Below are 21,155 nucleotides of genomic sequence, written 5' to 3'. Positions count from 1 at the left end.
GTGAAAATGACACAAATGTTCATGCCAAAGACACACCAGCATGGCTTTCTACAAGGGGTTGAGTGTTCAGTTTCAGTCCTGACTAAAATGTCCTATAAAATCTGAGATGTTTGAACATTGCTGTCCATCATTGCTTCGCAACCAAATTTACTGAGCTTGAGCAAGGCACTGTGCCTTCAGAAAGTATTCATACCCCTTGACTTATTTTACATTTTGTTGTGTTATGGCCAAATTATTTATTTTAAAAATATTATTAATTTATCACCCATCTACACACACAATACCCCATAATGACAAAGTGAAAAAATATTTTTAGAAATATTTGCACATTTATTGAATATTAAATACCTAATTAAATTAAATAAATAAAATATCTATCTAATTAAATATCTAATTTGCTATTACACTTTAAATTGAGCTCAGGTGCATCCAATTTCCTTTGATCATCCATGAGACGTCACTACAACTTGATTGGAGTCCACCTGTGGCCAATTCAATTGTTTGTACATGATAGTTTGGAAACACTGCCTATATAAAGTCCCATAGTTGACAGTACATGTCAAAGCAGAACCTATACCATAATGTCCAAGGAACTGTCTGTAGATCTCGGAGATTGAATTGTGATGAGGCATACAAGGTATAAAACAATTTCTAAAAGTGTTGAAAGTTTCCAAGAGCACAGTGGTCTCCATCAAAGGGGAAACTGAAAAGAATACGGAACTACCCAGACTGCCTAGAGCTGGCCATCCGCCCAAACTGAGCAACAGGGCAGGAAGGACCTTGGTCAGGGAGGTGACTAAGAACCCAATGACCACTCTGACAGAACTATAGAGTTCCTTGTTTGAGATGGTAGAACCTGCCAGAAGGACAACAGTCACTACAGCACTTCACCAATTTGAACTTTATGGGAGAGTGGCCAGACGGAAGCCACACCTGAGAAAAAAGCACGACAGCAAACTTGAAGTTTGAAAAAAAGGATTGTGAAAGACTGAGCACATAAGGAAAAAGATTCTGTGGTCTGATGAGACGAAAATATGATTATTTTGCTTGAATGCAAAGCGCTATGTCTGGAGAAAACCAATCACAGTTCATCAACCGTCCAACACCATCACTACCATGAAACAGTGTTGTGTTTGAGACCACCTAAAGTGAGACAGATTCAAGACCAAGGCCGGGGCAAATCGAATCCAAGTCAAGACCAAGACCGGAGGAGGGGCGAGACTGAGACCAGAAGAATGCGAGCCCAATTCAAGACCATGATTGTAATTGTGTCAAATCAAGTTCAAAATGTCCAGGATTTCTATATTCATATTTCAGAACATATGTATTCTTTAGAAATTCGGAAGAGTGAAAAAAATGCATGCTGAGGGAAAATAGAGCCACTCTACAAATTATTGCTAACCCCAAACACAGTGGGGAACAATAGGCCTTCTACGCCTTCAAAGAAGGGCGAAGGATTTATAAAATAAGGATTATAATAATGATAATTATATTATTTTCAATGCTGTTCTGATTTAATCTCAAGTTTTTACTAAAACCTATGGAAACTTCTGCCTTCTTGAAGGCCAACAAGTCACTGTGCAATAGGGAGCAGTAGTTTTCCCACGGTCCAGCTAGCTAGCTTTTGTTGTCGGCTAGTTTGCAGCGGCTGTAGCAGGTGTTATTAAAGAGGATGTTGTTGCTAATTAGTTATCTTCTCTCTTTTCAAGAAGAACTTTCAACAAGAAGTTAAGTTTCAAATGATCATCACCTGGTGAGTGGAACTTTGTTTTATTGCAACGCTGACTGGCTAAAGTTGGCTAGCTAGTTACTTCCAGACACAAATGAGAGAACATCTCAGTCTGACCTTTTCACCCGCTGTAGCAGAGCTGGTTAAGTTGTGTTTTTGTATTCTTTTAATTGGGACCTACTGGCTTATTATGTGTGTGACTGCTGTCTTTCCATCGGCCCTATGCAGTGGTGCCTGGAGAAGTGGGTATACTATAATTTTGCCAAAAAGTCCCCCGTCCCCCCCTTAAACCACATCAATCTGATTGGGGGGGGCCTGTCAGGGCCTGGCTCCCCAAGCCACCCAGGCCCGATCCATAACTAGGCCCTGACGCAAACAGCACATGACAGTTACACATCACAAATAGCCTACTAACCAACACTTCGGACTTAACTTTTTCCATACCTGGTTTGCATACCCATTGTTGCCTTAGTTAGCATTTACTGGTAGATATAAGTTCAAACACCGTACCAGCTACCGATGTCATTCTTCGGTGAGCTGCTCTATGCCAAAACCAGTTGAGAGATGCACACTCTTGCTGCCTGCAGATGATATTCCGCTGAAACTAGGCTATGTGAATATATTTCACATGCTTTGCGATTGTGTAGGTTACTTTGTGCATGATTTCCCTGTTGTTCTACATAATTGATAAATCGTATACCTCCACTTCACTATTTTGATATGCATCAGTAGGGAATACGAAGTGAGTATAAGCAATGCCCACTGAAAAAGTGGGTATACGGCTTATACCTGCGTATACCCTCCACTGGCCCTTGGTGTTTAACAGAAAGTGCACTCTCCTACATGAGTTGGCTGGTATTACGGTTGCTGTCCTTTCAGAATCACCAACCTGTCACACACTGAAAGCCTATGTCTATAATAGATATAAAGGCTGTTAATATTGTATACATTTGGCCTGGCGAGGCGGTTTTATGCGCTGACTGAATGGAAGCTGATAATTATGAGTTGAGAAAATCTGCAAGGAAGAATGGGAGAAAATCCTCAAATCTAAAGGTGCAAAGCTGATATAGACATACCCAAGACGAGTCAAAGCTGTAATCACCGTGCTTCTACAAAGTAATAACTCAGTTGTGTTAAATTAGATATAAATTAGATATTTCTTTGATTTTATTTTCAATAACTCTGCAAACAAAATATATATATATATTCAGGCTGTAACAACTAAATGTATGAAAACTTTCTGCAGGCACTGTCTGTTGTAATGGCTGCCAAAAGGTGCTTCCACCAAGTATTAAGTCAGGGGTGTGAGGACATACACAATCAAGACATTAATTAATCACAACACTTTGAAAATGTGTAGATAAAAAATAAAATAAAAATGTAATCCTTTTTAGATTAAATTTTAAGGCAGCAAAATATGAAGATGTGTGCCAAGGTTGTGTAGACTTTCACTAGGCACTGTACTTTTGAGCCTTGCACCTAATACTATGATGACCTAAATCTATAAATTATTTACTTCTTTAGGTTATTTATTGTGTGAGAGTATGCACATTCTCCTAAGACTGCCTTGATATTTACTGTAACTACTAGTGGTGACGCAACCGTGGTGTGTGTAGTGTCATTGACAGTGTAGTAGTCCTTACCTCATGGGACAAGTAGAAGGCAGCGATCCCCAAGGGCCAGAAGCAACACAGCATGGAGAAGACGCTCAGGCCCAAGTGGTCCCTCGGTGGCATCATGAGAAAGTTGTCTTCACTCTCTGAGTCGCTCGAGTACTCGCTCTGTGAAAGCACAAAGAGTGACTACTTTAGATGCAGGTCAAGAAAAGGTCAGAGGTTTACAGAAGACTGCACTATATCGCAGCATTTGGTGGTCTTGCTGATGTGTTGTTGAAATAAATGTTCATTCTCTTTTACTTCAGATGGCTCTGGTTTTCCTCACCTCAACACATTTGTTCAGGCACCGAGCTTGCACCGCTGTGCTCTCTAGCAGTCGATTTGCACCGAGAGGGCACTGTACGTATGTTCAACCAGACTGGGGCACGACCAGTCATGCCAATTGGACAATGATGGGAAAACTCAAACCCGGGTCCAACGACTGCCAAGCCAATACAGGGTATCTCAAACCGGTCTGGGCTACCCCCGAATTCACAACATTATACTTCCATGGTTGGTTTCATTGACTCTCCCAAATTGCTCCTAAATTGACCTATTTTTTTTTAGCTACAATCAGCTTGAGCAAACCTAGTGGATCATGCTTGAAATACCTGTAAAATCAAAATGCCCCCAAAAAAGCTTGGCCCTAATTATGAGGTCATTCTTGCCCTGGAGGGTGGATTAGTAAGACACTACAAATCATTGCACCTCCTCAGACTTGCTGATTAACTTCAGATGGGTACTGAACAAGACGCCAAAAATGTATAATTCACTAATCTCATTCCACACACAGTGCCTAAATCTGACGCTAATAAAAAGGTCAGAGGGCACAGTAAATTATAAGATATTGAAAGGACTTAAATAGTAACCTAGACAGCCTATGTAAATTTGGAAGGTTTAGACATGTTTTACTCCGAAAGTACTGTAAGAACATAATCTATAAGCAGAATTCCTGTCTTACCTCAATTAGCCACAAAATCCCTAGTTGGAAAGTGACTGTTTACTGGAGGCTGTGCAGCACCATTTTCCCAAAAATGTCCCCCAAGTGGGCCAGCCCCCAAGCAATTTGAGTTCCAGCCAATGAGCTTTAGCCCCTTGCTATTTGAGTGACAGCTAGCAAGATGCACACACAGCAGAGTGAAAGACAGAGCAATAACGGTGTGCACATATCTACACGTGACGTAGTATGCCATTTTCGGGGACCACTTTTGGCTTGTGAAGGCCGGCTACTGGCTAAGTATAGAAAACTACCAGAGAATCTCTAAGTATGAGGTACAGTATGTGCAATACATTTTAAGGATGGTCGTCATCTACAAACATTCTGTGGGAATCTCACATTTGATTACATTTCTGTGTATTTCAAACAACCCACGTTGAGAATCCAACGAGCTACTTTTGTAGTGAATAAAAGAACAAATAAAGCAGGGGAGGTATTTTTTGCTTTCTCTAGAATTATACAACATACTGTAACAAAGATCATATTAATTAAGAATGAGCTATAAAAATGTTGCATACCTTGACTGCTCCAGTGACAACCACCAGAAACCATGGCAACACCAGAAACCAACAATTTAGCGTGGACTCAAATGTTTCCTGCAAACATTTAGTATTAAAATAACTAGTCTTTGAAGGTCACATAGACCCAGGGATAGGGAAACAATATATCCACAAGACAGCCACCTGAGCCCACATAATGTACATGTTTTTTCCTGCCTGGTCTGTCCTGAGGCCTATTGAGCAGGGAAATTCCTGCTGAATCAGAGGTGGTGAGACATCTTAAAGAACCCAAGAGATCCTTCTCCTTCAAACAAAAACCTCAGAAATCCATTTGGTCCATTATTATTTGTCTCTAAATGCAATAACACAAACGTCTAACCATACAGCAAAATATTCATGCGTTTCTTACATTTCTTACAGTTTAATGTGTTATGATAAAAGACAGAGCCCCAAGCCTTACCTCCAGGTCCTGGAACTCATCATCGTCATAGGACAGGGTCTGGATCTTTGCATCCTCCACAGACATGTCCAGGAACTTGCCATCGGCAAACATCAGCGTATCCTTGGAGGCGGCAGAGGAACCGGATGCCAAGTCCTCTATGAAGGTGGTCTCACAGCAATCCCCAACTACTCCATCACCCCAGGCCCGCAGCGTGTTCTCAGAGTACAGGATCAGGTCGGGCCTGAAGCATGGGTCCATGCCCTGGGGCAGAGCGCTGGGGTTGAGCAGCTGTGGGTGTCCCCCTCCTCCGCCCACTCCCTGGCCATTCTGCTCCTGCTGGGGGGATAGGTTGACCACCATGTGACCCTGGTATTGTGACCCCGAGTACACTGACACCAGCCCTTCCTTAGTCTCCACCATCAAGCTGTGGGTATTGATCAGTCCGTTGTGCTTGCAAGAGCCCAGCCCTGCATCCCCTCCTCCCCTGGCTGGAGAAGTTGTCCCCTGGGCGGGGTACTCAGCCTCCACAGCCTGGCTGGAGCACGACCCTGCTCCCTGTCCACCCTCCATCCCGACTTACAGAGCTGGATTGTTTGGTCAAATCCCCTCCTCTTTAAAGGCCTCTCTCATAGGGGCCTTGGGTTGAGGAAGGCATGGGATGGTAGGCTGCACTCTCCTGTGGGAGGTCAGATTAAAATGGCTTATCAGATAAAAAAGGGCTTTTGTATTCGATTTACATTGTTGTTTTTTCCTCCATCAAAAGCAGTATAAAACACAGACAGAGCTTAAAGCCTGTACATGCTTCCTCTATTCATGTTACTGAATTGGTAATTCAGATGAGAAAAACAGAGTTTTTTGAGGGGGTTTAATCAGTGATTGGCTTTCTGCCTATTTTTGTGTAATCTTGCACTCAGTTGTAAATGTATTTAATTGTGCAGAGTTATTTTGGTAAATCCAGCTCAGTCAGAAACATGGTCAGGTAAAGGGGTTATCAAAAAGTGAAGAGTGTTTTATCAATTAACATCCACCATCTCTATGAAGATTTAATTGCACAGCTGCCAGTTACAAAACATCAACCCTGCCAAGCATTAAATCCTGAGAGGTTTGGTGCTGCCTAAGGCACTTTAACTCCCAGGCCTACATCACTTTGCATTTCATCTGGTGGGGTGTGTACCAACAAATGCATTTTGTTGGCAAACACATACATGACTGCATGTGCACATGCACACACCTCACCCCCCTCATTCCCTCTCAGCCCTGCAAGCTTTTGGTCCTCAACCATGCCAAAATAGTCCCTGCGTAAGCATGCCATAGATTCCACCATTGCATTATCTATCTGCATGCTATACCTTGCCAAGGCCTGGAACAGAAATACTATTTTTGCTAGGTTCAGCAGTAAACTGTGTGTGCAGGATGAGGCTTTAATGGATGCCATGTCCAAGTCAGCTTTTAACTGTATTGCCACAGTGTGTGAGAGCAGCTTCTTGTGCAGCATCCTGTGACTAATTAGACACCTCGCTGAATGTGGGAGGTATTGGGACTCCCTTGGCTCGAGTTCAATCCTTTATTTGTTTGCTTTTTTTGTATTTTGCAAAAGAGTTCAACGTGCTGCTTTGTATTCAATGCCTCAGGGACAGTAAACCAACAGCCTTTAAGCACATATCAAAACATTAGTAAATGAATGGTTCATTAGCAAATTAAGGCTCCAGTGGAATTAAAATGGACTGCCACTATTCCATTTCTATCCCCTTCAAAAATCAAAGCTAAGGTCAACGCTAAAGCCTATAGAAGGGACAACTGTTCAACATGACAAAATCTCTATTTACATTATGAGAATATCTAGCTGGTCACATTTTGGCTCAATGACATAGTGCTATCTCTGAGCATATGAACATAAGTGGCCATTACAAGAACAAGCTTTTACAGGATTAACTCACAACTGAGCCTAATTGCAATAAGGACAATAATGGCACAGTCCTTTTCCTGAAGATATATTACACTGAACAAAAATATAAAACGCAACATGTAAACTGTTGGTCACATGTTATTAATGAGCCGAAATAAAAGATCCCAGAAATGTCCCATACGCACAAAAAACTTCTCTCAAATTTAGTGCACAAATTTGTTTACATCCCTGTTAGTGAGCATTTCTCATTTCCCAAGATAATCAATCCACCTTACAGGTGTGGCATAGCAACAAGCTAATTAAACAACATGATCATTACAAGTGCACCTTGTGCTGGGGACAGTAGAAGGCCACTAGAATGCTTGTCACTCAACACAATGCCACAGATGTCTCAAGTTGAGCGTGCAAATCAAATCAAATTTTATTTGTCACATACACATGGTTAGCAGATGTTAATGCGAGTGTAGCGAAATGCTTGTGCTTCTAGTTCCGACAATGCAGTAATAACCAACAAGTAATCTAACTAACAATTCCAAAACTACTGTCTTATACACAGTGTAAGGGGATAAAGAATATGTACATAAGGATATATGAATGAGTGATGGTACAGAACGGCATAGGCAAGATGCAGTAGATGGTATCGAGTACAGTATATACATATGAGATGAGTATGTAAACAAAGTGGCATAGTTAAAGTGGCTAGTGATACATGTAGTACATAAGGATGCAGTCGATGATATAGAGTACAGTATATACGTATGCATATGAGATGAATAATGTAGGGTAAGTAACATTATATAAGGTAGCATTGTTTAAAGTGGCTAGTGATATATTTACATAATTTCCCATCAATTCCCATTATTAAAGTGGCTGGAGTTGAGTCAGTGTCAATGTGTTGGCAGCAGCCACTCAATGTTAGTGGTGGCTGTTTAACAGTCTGATGGCCTTGAGATAGAAGCTGTTTTTCAGTCTCTCGGTCCCAGCTTTGATGCACCTGTACTGACCTCGCCTTCTGGATGATAGCGGGGTGAACAGGCAGTGGCTCGGGTGGTTGATGTCCTTGATGATCTTTATGGCCTTCCTGTAACATCGGGTGGTGTAGGTGTCCTGGAGGGCAGGTAGTTTGCCCCCGGTGATGCGTTGTGCAGACCTCACTACCCTCTGGAGAGCCTTACGGTTGAGGGCGGAGTAGTTGCCGTACCAGGCGGTGATACAGCCCGCCAGGATGCTCTCGATTGTGCATCTGTAGAAGTTTGTGAGTGCTTTTGGTGACAAGCTGAATTTCTTCAGCCTCCTGAGGTTGAAGAGGCGCTGCTGCGCCTTCTTCACGATGCTGTCTGTGTGAGTGGACCAATTCAGTTTGTCTGTGATGTGTATGCCGAGGAACTTAAAACTTGCTACCCTCTCCACTACTGTTCCATCGATGTGGATAGGGGGGTGTTCCTTCTGCTGTTTCCTGAAGTCCACAATCATCTCCTTAGTTTTGTTGACGTTGAGTGTGAGGTTATTTTCCTGACACCACACTCGAGGGCCCTCACCTCCTCCCTGTAGGCCGTCTCGCCGTTGTTGGTAATCAAGCCTACCACTGTTGTGTCGTCCGCAAACTTGATGATTGAGTTGGAGGCGTGCGTGGCCACGCAGTCGTGGGTGAACAGGGAGTACAGTAGAGGGCTCAGAACGCACCCTTGTGGGGCCCCAGTGTTGAGGATCAGCGGGGAGGAGATGTTGTTGCCTACCCTCACCACCTGGGGGCGGCCCGTCAGGAAGTCCAGTACCCAGTTGCACAGGGCGGGGTCGAGACCCAGGGTCTCGAGCTTGGAGGGTACTATGGTGTTGAATAACGAGCTGTAGTCGATGAACAGCATTCTCACATAGGTATTCCTCTTGTCCAGATGGGTTAGGGCAGTGTGCAGTGTGGTTGAGATTGCATCGTCTGTGGACCTATTTGGGCGGTAAGCAAATTGGAGTGGGTCTAGGGTGTCAGGTAGGGTGGAGGTGATATGGTCCTTGACTAGTCTCTCAAAGCACTTCATGATGACGGAAGTGAGTGCTACGGGGCGGTAGTCGTTTAGCTCAGTTACCTTAGCTTTCTTGGGAACAGGAACAATGGTGACCCTCTTGAAGCATGTGGGAACAGCAGACTGGTATAGGGATTGATTGAATATGTCCGTAAACACACCGGCCAGCTGGTCTGCGCATGCTCTGAGGGCGCGGCTGGAGATGCCGTCTGGGCCTGCAGCCTTGCGAGGGTTAACACGTTTAAATGTCTTACTCACCTCGGCTGCAGTGAAGGAGAGACCGCATGTTTTCGTTGCAGGCCGTGTCAGTGGCACTGTATTGTCCTCAAAGCGGGCAAAAAAGTTATTTAGTCTTCCTGGGAGCAAGACATCCTGGTCCGTGACTGGGATGGATTTCTTCTTGTAGTCCGTGATTGACTGTAGACCCTGCCACATGCCTCTTGTGTCTGAGCCGTTGAATTGAGATTCTACTTTGTCTCTGTACTGACGCTTAGCTTGTTTGAGGGAATAGCTGCACTGTTTGTATTCGGTCATGTTACCAGACACCTTGCCCTGATTAAAAGTAGTGGTTCGCGCTTTCAGTTTTACGCGAATGCTGCCATCAATCCACGGTTTCTGGTTAGGGAATGTTTTAATCATTGCTATGGGAACGACATCTTCAACGCACGTTCTAATGAACTCGCACACCGAATCAGAGTATTCGTCAATATTTTTATCTGACGCAATACGAAACATATCCCAGTCCACGTGATGGAAGCAGTCTTGGAGTGTGGAGTCAGCTTGGTCGGACCAGCGTTGGACAGACCTCAGCGTGGGAGCCTCTTGTTTTAGTTTCTGTCTGTAGGCAGGGATCAACAAAATGGAGTCGTGGTCAGCTTTTCCGAAAGGGGGGCGGGGCAGGGCCTTATATGCGTCGCGGAAGTTAGAGTAACAATGATCCAAGGTTTTACCACCCCTGGTTGCACAATCGATATGCTGATAAAATGTAGGGAGTCTTGTTTTCAGATTAGCCTTGTTAAAATCCCCAGCTACAATGAATGCAGCCTCCGAATAAATGGTTTCCAGTTTGCAAAGAGTTAAATAAAGTTCGTTCAGAGCCATCGATGTGTCTGCTTGGGGGGGGATATATACAGCTGTGATTATAATGGAAGAGAATTCTCTTGGTAGATAATGCGGTCTACATTTGATTGTGAGGAATTCTAAATCAGGTGAACAGAAGGATTTGAGTTCCTGTATGTTTCTTTCATCACACCATGTCTCGTTAGTCATGAGGCATACGCCCCCGCCACTCTTCTTACCAGAAAGATGTTTGTTTCTGTCGGCGCGATGCGTGGAGAAACCCGTTGGCTGCACCGCCTCGGATAGCGTCTCTCCAGTGAGCCATGTTTCCGTGAAGCAAAGAACGTTACAGTCTCTGATGTCCCTCTGGAATGCTACCCTTGCTCGGATTTCATCAACCTTGTTGTCAAGAGACTGGACATTGGCAAGAAGAATGCTAGGGAGTGGTGCACGGTGTGCCCGTCTCCGGAGTCTGACCAGAAGACCGCCTCGTTTCCCTCTTTTTCGGAGTCGTTTTTTTGTGTCGCTGCATGGAGTCCATTCCGTTGTCCTGTTTGTAAGGTAGAACACAGGATCCGCGTCGCAAAAAACATATTCTTGGTCGTACTGATGGTGAGTTGACGCTGATCTTATATTCAGTAGTTCTTCTCGACTGTATGTAATGAAACCTAAGATGATCTGGGGTACTATTGTAAGAAATAACACGTAAAAAAACAAAAAACTGCATAGTTTCCTAGGAACGCGAAGCGAGGCGGCCATCTCTGTCGGCGCCGGAAGTAGCAATTGGTATGCTGGCGCCGGAATGTCCACCAGAGCTGTTGCTAGAGAACTGAATGCTAATTTCTCATACCACAAGCTACCTCCTAAGTCATTTTAGAGAATTCGTCAGTACGTCCAACCGGCCTAACAACCACAGACCACAAGTAGGGCTGGGCGATATGGACAAAATCTCATATCCCGATATAGCACATTTTCAGTAACTTCAATTAAAAAATAATTTATATTAAATGACCACATGTAAATGCTCATGATGCCATCTATTTTGTGAAGTGCACCAGTCCCTCCTGCAGCAATGCACCCCCACAACATGATGCTACCACCCCCGTGCTTCATGGTTGGGATGGTATTCTTCAGCTTGCAAGCATCTCCCCTTTTCCTCCAAACATAACAATGGTCATTATGGCCAAACAGTTTTTTCATCAGACCAGAGGACAGATCTCCAAAAAGTACAATCTTCCTCCCCATGTGCAGTTGCAAACCATAGTCTGGCTTTTTATGGCGGTTTTGGAGCAGTGGCGTCTTCCTTGCTGAGCGGCCTTTCAGGTTATGCCGACATTGGACTCGTTTTACTGTGGATATAGATACTTTTGTACCCGTTTCCTCCAGCATCCTCACAAGGTCCTTTGCTGTTGTTCTGAGATTGATTTGCACTTTTCGCACCAAAGTGCATTCATCTCTAGGATACAGAATGCATCTCCTTCCTGAGCGGTATGACGGCTGCGCGGTCCCATGGTGTTATACTTGCGTACTATTGTTTGTACAGATGAACATGGCATTTGGAAATTGCTCCCAAGGATGGACCAGACTTATGGATGTCTACAATTGTGTCTTTGCTGATTTCTTTGGATTTTCCCATGATGTTAAGCAAAGAGGCACTGAGTTTGAAGGTAGGCCTTGAAATACATCCACAGGTACACCTCCAATTGACTCAAATTATGTCAATTAGCCTAACAGAAGCTTCTGAAGCCATGACATCATTTTGGGGAATTTTCCAAGCTGTTTAAAAGGCACAGTCAACAGTATGTAAACGTCTGACCCACTGGAATTGTGATACAGTGAATTACAAGTAAAATAATCTGTCTAAACAATTGTTGGAAAAATTACTTGTGTCATGCAAAGTAGATGTCCTAACAGACTTGCCAAAACTATAGTTTGTTAACAAGAAATTTGTGGAGGTGATGAAAAACAAATAATTTTAATGACTCCAACTGTATATCATCATATCGCCCAGCCCTATCCACGCCAGCCTAGGACCTCCACATCAGTCTTCTTCACCTGCGGGATTGTCTGAGACCAGCCATCTGGACAGTTGATGAAACTGGGTTTGCACAACAGAAGAATTAACACAAACTGTCAGAAACAGTCTCAGGAAAGCTCATCTGCGTGCTCGTCGTCCTCACCAGGGTCTTGACCTGACTGCAGTTTGGCGTCATAGCCGACTTCAGTGGACAAATGCTCAACTTCGATGGCCACTGGCACACTGGATAAGTGCTCTTCACAGATGAATCCCGGTTGACTTCACCGGGCAGCTGGTAGACAGCGTGTATGGCATTGTGTCGGGCGAGCGGTTTACTGATGTTAACATTGAGAACAGAGTGCCCCATGGTGGCGGTGGGGTTATGGTGTGGGCAGGCATCAGCTATGGAGAACGAGCACAATTGCATTTTACATATGGCCATTTTGTCACAAACCGGCTCAAAGTCCGTAACAAAAAGGGAGACAACGTGGAGATTAGGATTAACACAAATATATTTATTAACTGAGGTAACGTAAATACAATTAACAATGGTGTGTGTAGTCAGTAATCTGTAGGTGTAAGTGGTTGCGTGCACAAATGTGATAATGATGGGTGTTGAAAAGGTGCAAAAGCAAACAAACAAAATGGCCACAAAAATGCTGTGCATGGAGAGTCTCCTCAATAAATGGGGAAGAGGTGTATTTATCCCGGGACACACCCGGGGCGAGGTGTGTCCCATGTCGTTGACGACCCTCCCAGCTCCTCCCGCCGAACATCCTAATAAGGGAAACAAGAGCAAAGAAAGAATACGGCAGACAGAGTGGGAGGGCCGTCACACAAACAAAATACTGCCCTGGATACTAGCAGAAGACCCAGCCTGCATCCCAAATTGACCAAACCAGCATCCCAAATTGACCAAACCAGCATCCCAAAGCCATGTGTTCACACTTCCACTTGCCCCAGCCAACCTCGTCCTCCCCAGACCTCAGCAACCTTTGCGCACAGGAAGCAACCTTTAATAGGAAAGAAGAAAATGAGACCAGAAGGAGCGGACAGGAGCGACAGAACAGGACAATACCAAACAAAATAAACAATGGTCAGTCACGTAGACGTTCAGAAAGAGGGCGCACAAGCAATAAGCTCCAACGAAAAGAACGTCTCAGGGTCCTTCTCATTAAATTTTGGCAACAACGGTAGGTTTCCAACAATATCAAATGAGTCAGGGGCATGACCGAGAGAGGAGCGACCCCTAGGTAAATCTGGGTCACCTTCCCAGAGGAAACTCTCCCCTGAGAGCTTTACTTCCCTAACCAACTGTAGCCACTTGTTGCAACTTGATTTTTGCGCGCTCCAAATCCTGTGTAAAATGCCAATTCCTTTTCATACTTTACACAATCATGCTCTAGTTGTAACAGAAGCAGTTCCTTCTGTTGTTCAAAAGGCAGACCACTAGGCCATTGTAGCGAAACGGGGAGACGGCGAGTCCTCGGCAGAGGCTTCCCCAGTGTTAAACTTCAAGAATACCACTCTCAATCAGATTGGCATTCAATATCAACATAACAGAATTTAAAAAACAACATTTATCACTAAATTCAATCTTGTAGTGTTCAGCGATCTTCAACAGCTGTTCTTTAGTACATAATTCGAACAGTTCCTCTGATGGAAAGCGAATGAACTCGTCTACATTAGACGCCATAGTCACAAGTAAATACAACAACAAAAAACATCTCGCTCTTCCCCTCTGCTGAGCACACCAGACCAGACCACAACAAGATAAATGACAATCACACTGGGCACCACAGAAGAGAGATGAAATATATATGGAGATTCCCCAAACCCCACAATAACTCAACCCTAGTCTTCGTGCGGATTTGCGGTGGGTAATTATGCACTGTAGCCCGCTGGCAAGGTAAAAACATTTAAAAAAAATATTTTTTAAAAACACACAGCATGCTGGCTGATTCCCTCCAAGCCACAGATGTGCCCCCGAGACAACTGCTCAGTCCACGGACACCACACAAAAATAACCACGCCCAACATATTCCAAAGTGAAACACGTCGCTAAGCCTAACAGGAGAAAAAGAAAAGCTATAGCTCCAGGTAGCAAGTGTCACTACCCTACTCAAATCTCCCACTGAGGTACACAGCCAATTGTACTAACTTGCTCAGACCGCTGTCCCAACAGTGAGTAAAGCAAGAGTCTCCAGCCTGGGCAGGGGCCTGGAAACTAACCAGTGTACTCTCTTCAATGCAGCACACAACCAACTATCCACCGCAATGGCAAGTTTACCAAACAAACAAAGGCAACCAATACTGGGCATCAAACATTACAACTCAAACAAGCTGTAACAAAAGATGCAAACAAAGCACCTACAGAGTTCTCAAACATTAACGCCACGTTTTCTCCCAAACACAATACCTTCAAGATCCCGGATGAGCCCCCACTTGTCACGAACCGGCTCGAAGTCCGTAACAAAAAAGGGAGACAACGTGGAGATTAGGAATAACAAAAATATATATTTATTATCAGCGGTAACGTAAATACAATTAACAACGGTGTGTGTAGTCTGTAATCAGTAGTGTAAGTGAGTGGTTGCGTATATAAACATTTGATTATGATGGGTGTTGAAAGGTGCCAAAGTAAACAAACAAAACAGCCACAAAAATGCCATAACCAAAATATAACAGTGTGTCTGCATGGAGAGAGTCTCCTCAATGAATGGGGAAGAGGTGTATTTATCACGGGACCAGGTGTGTCCCCATGTCCCTGACGACCCACCCAGCAACTCCTGCCGAACATGCTAATAAGTAAAACAAGAGCAAAGAGAAAGAATAGAGCAGACCGAGTGGGAGGGTCGTCACAATTTGAATGCACGGAGATACCGTGACAAGACCTCATGTTACAAGACCTCATCACCTCATGTTACGGCATGATAATGCACGGCCCCTCATTCCCGAAAGGATCTGTACACATTTCCTGGAAGCTGAAAATGTCGCAGTTCTCCTGGCCTGCATACTCACCAGACATGTCACCCATTGAGCATGTATGGGATGCTCTTGACTGACAAGTACAACAGCGTGTTCCAGTTACCGCCAATATCCAGCAACTTCACACAGCCATTGAAGAAGAGTGGGACAACATTCCACAATCAACTCTATGCAATGGAGATGTATCGCGCTGCATGAGGCAAATGGTGGTCATATCAGATACTGACTGGTTTTCTGATCCACACCTTTCTGTTTTTTTAAAGGCATCTGTGACCAACATATGCATATACAGTGGGGCAAAAAATTATTTAGTCAACCACCAATTGTGCAAGTTCTCCCACTTAAAAAGATGAGAGGCCTGTAATTGTCATCATTAGGTACACTTCAACTATGATAGACAAAATGAGAAGAAAAAAAATCCAGAAAATCACATTGTAGGATTTTTAATGAATTTATTTGCAAATTATGGTGGAAAATAAGTATTTGGTCAATAACAAAAGTTTATCTCAATACTTTGTTATATACCCTTTGTTGGCAATGACAGGGTCAAACGTTTTCTGTAAGTCTTCACAAGGTTTTCACACACTGTTGCTGGTATTTTGGCCCATTCCTCCATGCAGATCTCCTATAGAGCAGTAATGTTTTGGGGCTGTTGCTGGGCAACACGGACTTTCAACTCCCTCCAAAGATTTTCTATGGGGTTGAGATCTGGAGACTGGCTAGGCCACTCCAGGACCTTGAAATGCTTCTTACGAAGCCACTCCTTCGTTGCCCGGGCGGTGTGTTTGTGATCATTTTGACCCCACGGGGTGAGATCTTGCGGGGAGCCCCAGATCGAGGGAGATTATCAGTGGTCTTGTATGTCTTCCATTTCCTAATAATTGCTCCCACAGTTGATTTCTTCAAACCAAGCTGCTTACCTATTGCAGATTCAGTCTTCCCAGCCTGGTGCAGGTCTACAATTTTGTTTCTGGTGTCCTTTGACAGCTCTTTGGTCTTGGCCATAGTGGAGTTTGGAGTGTGACAGTTTGAGGTTGTGGACAGGTGTCTTTTATACTGATAACAAGTTCAAATAGGTGCCATTAATACAGGTAACGAGTGGAGGACAGAGGAGCCTCTTAAAGAAGAAGTTACAGGTCTGTGAGAGCCAGAAATCTTGCTTGTTTGTAGGTGACCAAATACTTATTTTCCACCATAATTTGCAAATAAATTCATTAAAAATCCTACAATGTGATGTCCCACCTCTCAACACTAAAATACAATGTAAACGGTTATTTTTTTAAAATATTATTTTCCCCTAAAGTCCAATGACAGTTTTGTTGGAGGTCGGATTCCATGTAAAGAAGATGAAGTTGTAAAATATGAATTTCAGTAGGTTTGATAGAAATCATTATTGTCAGTTGTTAGGCTATAGTCCTGCCATGTAATGCTAATCACATTTTCACATGGCTTTTTCACAGGTGTTGTGTCTGCCAGCGCTTACTGCACTTTTCAGTCCTTGATTAAAGGGGAACAATGGGAAAAAAATGCAGTGGGAACTGGGGACTATAGCCTATAAATCTGAACGATTACAACGTCACACCTAACACAACGGTATCACATTTGGTTACAAGCGATGACAATGGGAAGGAAGTAATCAATCAGGCCATATAACGTTTACATTTTAAAATTAGTGTTAAGTTATCGACTGGTAGGCTATCCTAACTTCCCATGAAAGCAATATACAGTGCATTCAGGAAAGTATTCAGACCCCTGGACTTTTTCCACATTTTGTTAAGTTACAGCCTTATTCTAAAATTTATTAAATTGTCCCCACAATCAATCTACACACAATAACAGGTTTAGAAATGTTTGCTAAATTATAAAACACAAAAATGAAATTACATTTACATAATTATTCAGACCCTTTACTCAGTACTTTGTTGAAGCCCCTTTTGCAGTGATTACAGCATCGAGTCTTCTTGAGTACGACGCTACAAACTTGGCACACCTGTATTTGCTGATCCTCTCAAGCTGTCAGCTTGGATGGGAATTGCAGGCATGATATAATGAAGCTGCCAGTTGAGGACTTGAGGCTTCTGTTTCTCAAACTAGACACTTCAATGTACTTGTCCACTTGCTCAGTTGTGCACCGGGGCCTCCCACTCCTTTTTCTATTCTGGTTAGAGACAGTTTGCGCTGTACTGTGAAGGGAGTAGTACACAGCGTTGTACGAGACCTTCAGTTTCTTAGCAATTTCTCACATGGAAAAGCCTTAATTTTTCAGAACAAGAATAGACTGATGAGTTTCAGAAGAAAGATCTTTGTTTCTGGACATTTTGGGCCTGTAATCAAACCCACAAACGCTGATGCTCCAGATACTCAACTAGTTTTAAGGCCAGTATTATTTCTGCTTTAATGAGCACAACAGTTTTCAGTTGTGCTAACATAATTGCAAAAGGGTTTTCTAATGATCATTTAGCCTTTTAAAATTATAAACTTGGGATCAGCTAACACAACGTGCCATTGGAACACAGGAGTGATGGTTGCTGATAATGGGCCTCTGTACACCTATGTAGATATTCCATAAAAAAATCTGCAGTGTCCAGCCACAATAATCATTTACATTATTAATAATGTCTACACTGTATTTCTTATCAATTTGATGTTATTATAATGGACAAAAAAAAAAAGTGTGTTTTCTTTCAAAAACAAGGAAATATCTAACTAAGTGACCCCAAACTTTTGAACGGTAGTGTAAGTATTCAGACCCTTTACTCAGAACTTTATTGAAGCACCTTTTGCAATGATTACAGCCTTGAGTCTTCTTGGGTATGACACTACAAGCTTTGCACACCCATATTTGGGAAGTTTCTCCCATTCTACTCTGCAGATCCACTCAAGCTCTGTCAGGTTGGATGGGGAGCGTCGCTGCAGTTATTTTCAGGTCTCTCCAGAGATGTTTGATCGGGTTCAAATCCGGGCTCTGGCTGGGCCACTCAAGGACATTCAGAGTCTTGTCCCAAAGTCACTCCTGCGTTGTCTTGGCTGTATTCTTAGGGTCGTTGTCATGTTGGATGGTGAACCTTCACCCCAGTCGGAGTTCCTGAGCAAGTTTTCCATTAAGGATCTCTGTAGTTTGCTCCATTCATCTTTCCCTCGATCCTGACTAGTCTCCCAGTCCCTGCCACTGAAAAACATCCCCACAGCATGATGCTGCCACCACCACACTTCACTGTAGGGATGGTGCCAGGTTTCCTCCAGACGTGACACCTGACATTCAGGCCTAATAGCTTCATCTTGGTTTCATCAGACCAGAGAATTAGATGCCTTTTGGCAAACACCAAGCGGGCTGGCCACTCTACCATAAAGGCCTGATTGTTGGGAGTGCTGCAGAGATGGTTGTCCGTCTGGAAAGTTCTCATCTCCACAGAGGAACTCTGGAGCTCTGTATGAGTCACCATTGGGTTCTTGGTAACCTCCCTGACCAAGGCCCTTCTCCCTCGATTGCTCAGCTTGGCCCGGCGGCCAGCTCTAGGAAGAGTCTTGGTGGTTCCAAACTTCTTCCATTTAAGAATTATGGGGGTGTTCTTACTGTGTTCTTGGGGACTTTCAATGGTACCCTTCCCATGATCTGTGCCTCGACACAATCCTGTCTTGGAGCTCTACGGACAATTCCTTCAACCTCATGGCTTGGTTTTTGCTCTGACATGCACTGTCAACAGTGGGACCTTATATAGACAGGTGTCTGCCTTTCCAAATCATGTCCGATCAATTGAAATTACCACAGGTGGACTCCAATCAAATTGTAGACACGTTTAAAGGATTATCAGTGTAAAAAGGATGCACCTGAGTTCAATTTCCAGTCTCATTGCAATGGTCTGAATACTCACGTAAATAAGGTATTCAAAATAAAAACAATTACATTTGCTAAAATAAAAAATAAAATAAAAATAAAAACTGTATTCACTGTCGTTATGGGGTATTGTGTGTAGATTGAGGGAAGAAAATAATTGAATCGATTTAGAATAAGGCTGTAACGTTAAACAAAAATAAAAGGAATGCGGTCTGAACACTTCCCGAATGCACTCTAACTTTGTGGGTTGTGTGCAACGGGTAACATAATACGCCTACGGGTTGCCCAATTTCCTAGAATTTTAATTCCAAAAATCGTGCATGCACTGGATTGCAATGCTGGTAAAGTAAAGGAATCCAGTTGAATGAATTACAGTGTAGGGCAGGGCTCTCCATCCCTGTCCCTGAAGAGTTACCCTCCTGTAGGTTTTCAATCCAACCCCAGACTAAACTAACCCAACGTTTGCCAAACTCGGTGCGCATTTTGTTTTGCCGTAGCACTACTAAGCTAATTCAAATAATCAAGCTTTTATTTGAATCAACTGAGTAGTACTTGGGCAAAACCCCAAACGTGCACCCCTTGGGGTCTCCAGCACAGAGTTTGGAAAACGCTGAACTAACCTGATTCAAGTGTGCTAGATTCGGGTTGGAGCCAAAACCTACAGGACGGTAGCTCTCCGGGAACAGGGTCGAAGAGCCCAAGTGTAGGCTATGATACAATGTAAACAGAGAAGTGGGCTAAAACGTGGTCAGCGGCGGATCAAAATAGTTGCAATAAGTCTACGGGTGAACGGAGGAGTTGTCCATGGAGCTGTCATTCAAGGTCCTTTATTTACCGTGTTTGTAATGAGCACTGAACGGTTCCCAAACAGCTCACTCCAAAAATAATTTTAAAAAATAGCCTTATAGGCTATGGCCCAATGGCCCACGCGGAGAAACGGCTATGTTTGTAAGTGAAACATTGACACATATATACATTTTTTTAAAACTAGTAGTCTACATGCATACCCTTTATCGTTTTATAATTCACCAGAATCACCCAAAACGAATCAATGAAAATAACATTTATTAGCTTGCTTGTGTTCTCCGCAGTCTCGTTCTATTGTTGCTGTAACCTGCAAGTTCGTGATCTGACTGGCAAGGCATTCACACAAACTTACCTTCCAACGTGAAAGCGCGTTCTGCGGCGAGTAGACTAGATCCCGTCGGAAACATAAGTGGACCGAGGGTTTAACAATCCGTCAGCGATCCTTCCCTTTCAGTAGGAATTCTCTACAGGCTATCCCATATAAATCTATCCAGGACTCCGTCTCCACCTAATCTAACAAAAAGTGTTAAACCAAAGCCTCAATAGTCTGATGTCCAACCTGAAGAAAAACATCAATGAAATTTGTATTTGGTGTGCCTGCAATGGGGGAGTTGCATTTTGTCTTCTGCTCAGATGGGAAAAAATACAGCGGGGACCACGTGCAGCATACAGACAGACACACACCACCGGCTATAGCTACCACAGTTCTTACTTGTGAAGTGAAGGCAGCTGCACTGTGCTTTGTATGTAAAAGTGTCAAATAGCAGCATTTCAGACCTTACCGGCTATCAATCTAGTGCTGGGTGAGTGTGAAGGTACCAATCAAATGGAACAGTTCACCCCATGGTCCTAAAGAATCCCTGTTATTTCAACATATTTTTTGTGCTGAAATAGGGATTTTATGCCATATTTCAAGGGGATTACAATATCAAAGGTTTACAATAAACTATGGTTTAGTAACCCATCTGGTACTATAGGTAAATCCTATACTGAATTGTATATTGACTCACAAATATGACAATTTAATGTTGTGAATGTTGAAGAGTGATTGACCTCGGTCTCTACCTCGCTGTTGTTTGTCCTATCAAATAATCCAATGCTGCCCCCAGGTGTAGGCTACACTTCCGACAAATAATAAGGGTTGATGTACTGCAGGTCCCAGGTTTGGAACATTGAGCTTTAATAAGAACTAGAGACAGCCT

The 21,155-nt window shown here is 43.3% G+C and overlaps 1 protein-coding gene across 1 annotated transcript in view; it reads right to left on the bottom strand.

The window, feature by feature from the left end:
* LOC110527498 (synapse differentiation-inducing gene protein 1) overlaps positions 1 to 21,155 on the bottom strand; it is a 51,275-nt gene extending 30,120 nt beyond the window's left edge. Inside the window, exons 1-3 of the mRNA XM_021608814.2 lie at positions 20,306 to 21,155; positions 5,342 to 5,999; positions 3,373 to 3,510 (exon numbers count right to left, since the gene is read on the bottom strand). Of these exons, the coding sequence (XP_021464489.2) occupies positions 3,373 to 3,510; positions 5,342 to 5,893 (690 nt within the window). The 5' untranslated portion in view covers positions 5,894 to 5,999; positions 20,306 to 21,155. The remainder of the gene's footprint in view (positions 1 to 3,372; positions 3,511 to 5,341; positions 6,000 to 20,305) is intronic.

This window comes from Oncorhynchus mykiss, chromosome 1 (assembly GCF_013265735.2).
Source record: "Oncorhynchus mykiss isolate Arlee chromosome 1, USDA_OmykA_1.1, whole genome shotgun sequence".
NCBI lineage: Eukaryota > Metazoa > Chordata > Actinopteri > Salmoniformes > Salmonidae > Oncorhynchus > Oncorhynchus mykiss.
The sequence above is the reverse complement of the archived record's forward strand: the minus strand, read 5'-3'. Positions and strand labels throughout refer to the sequence as shown.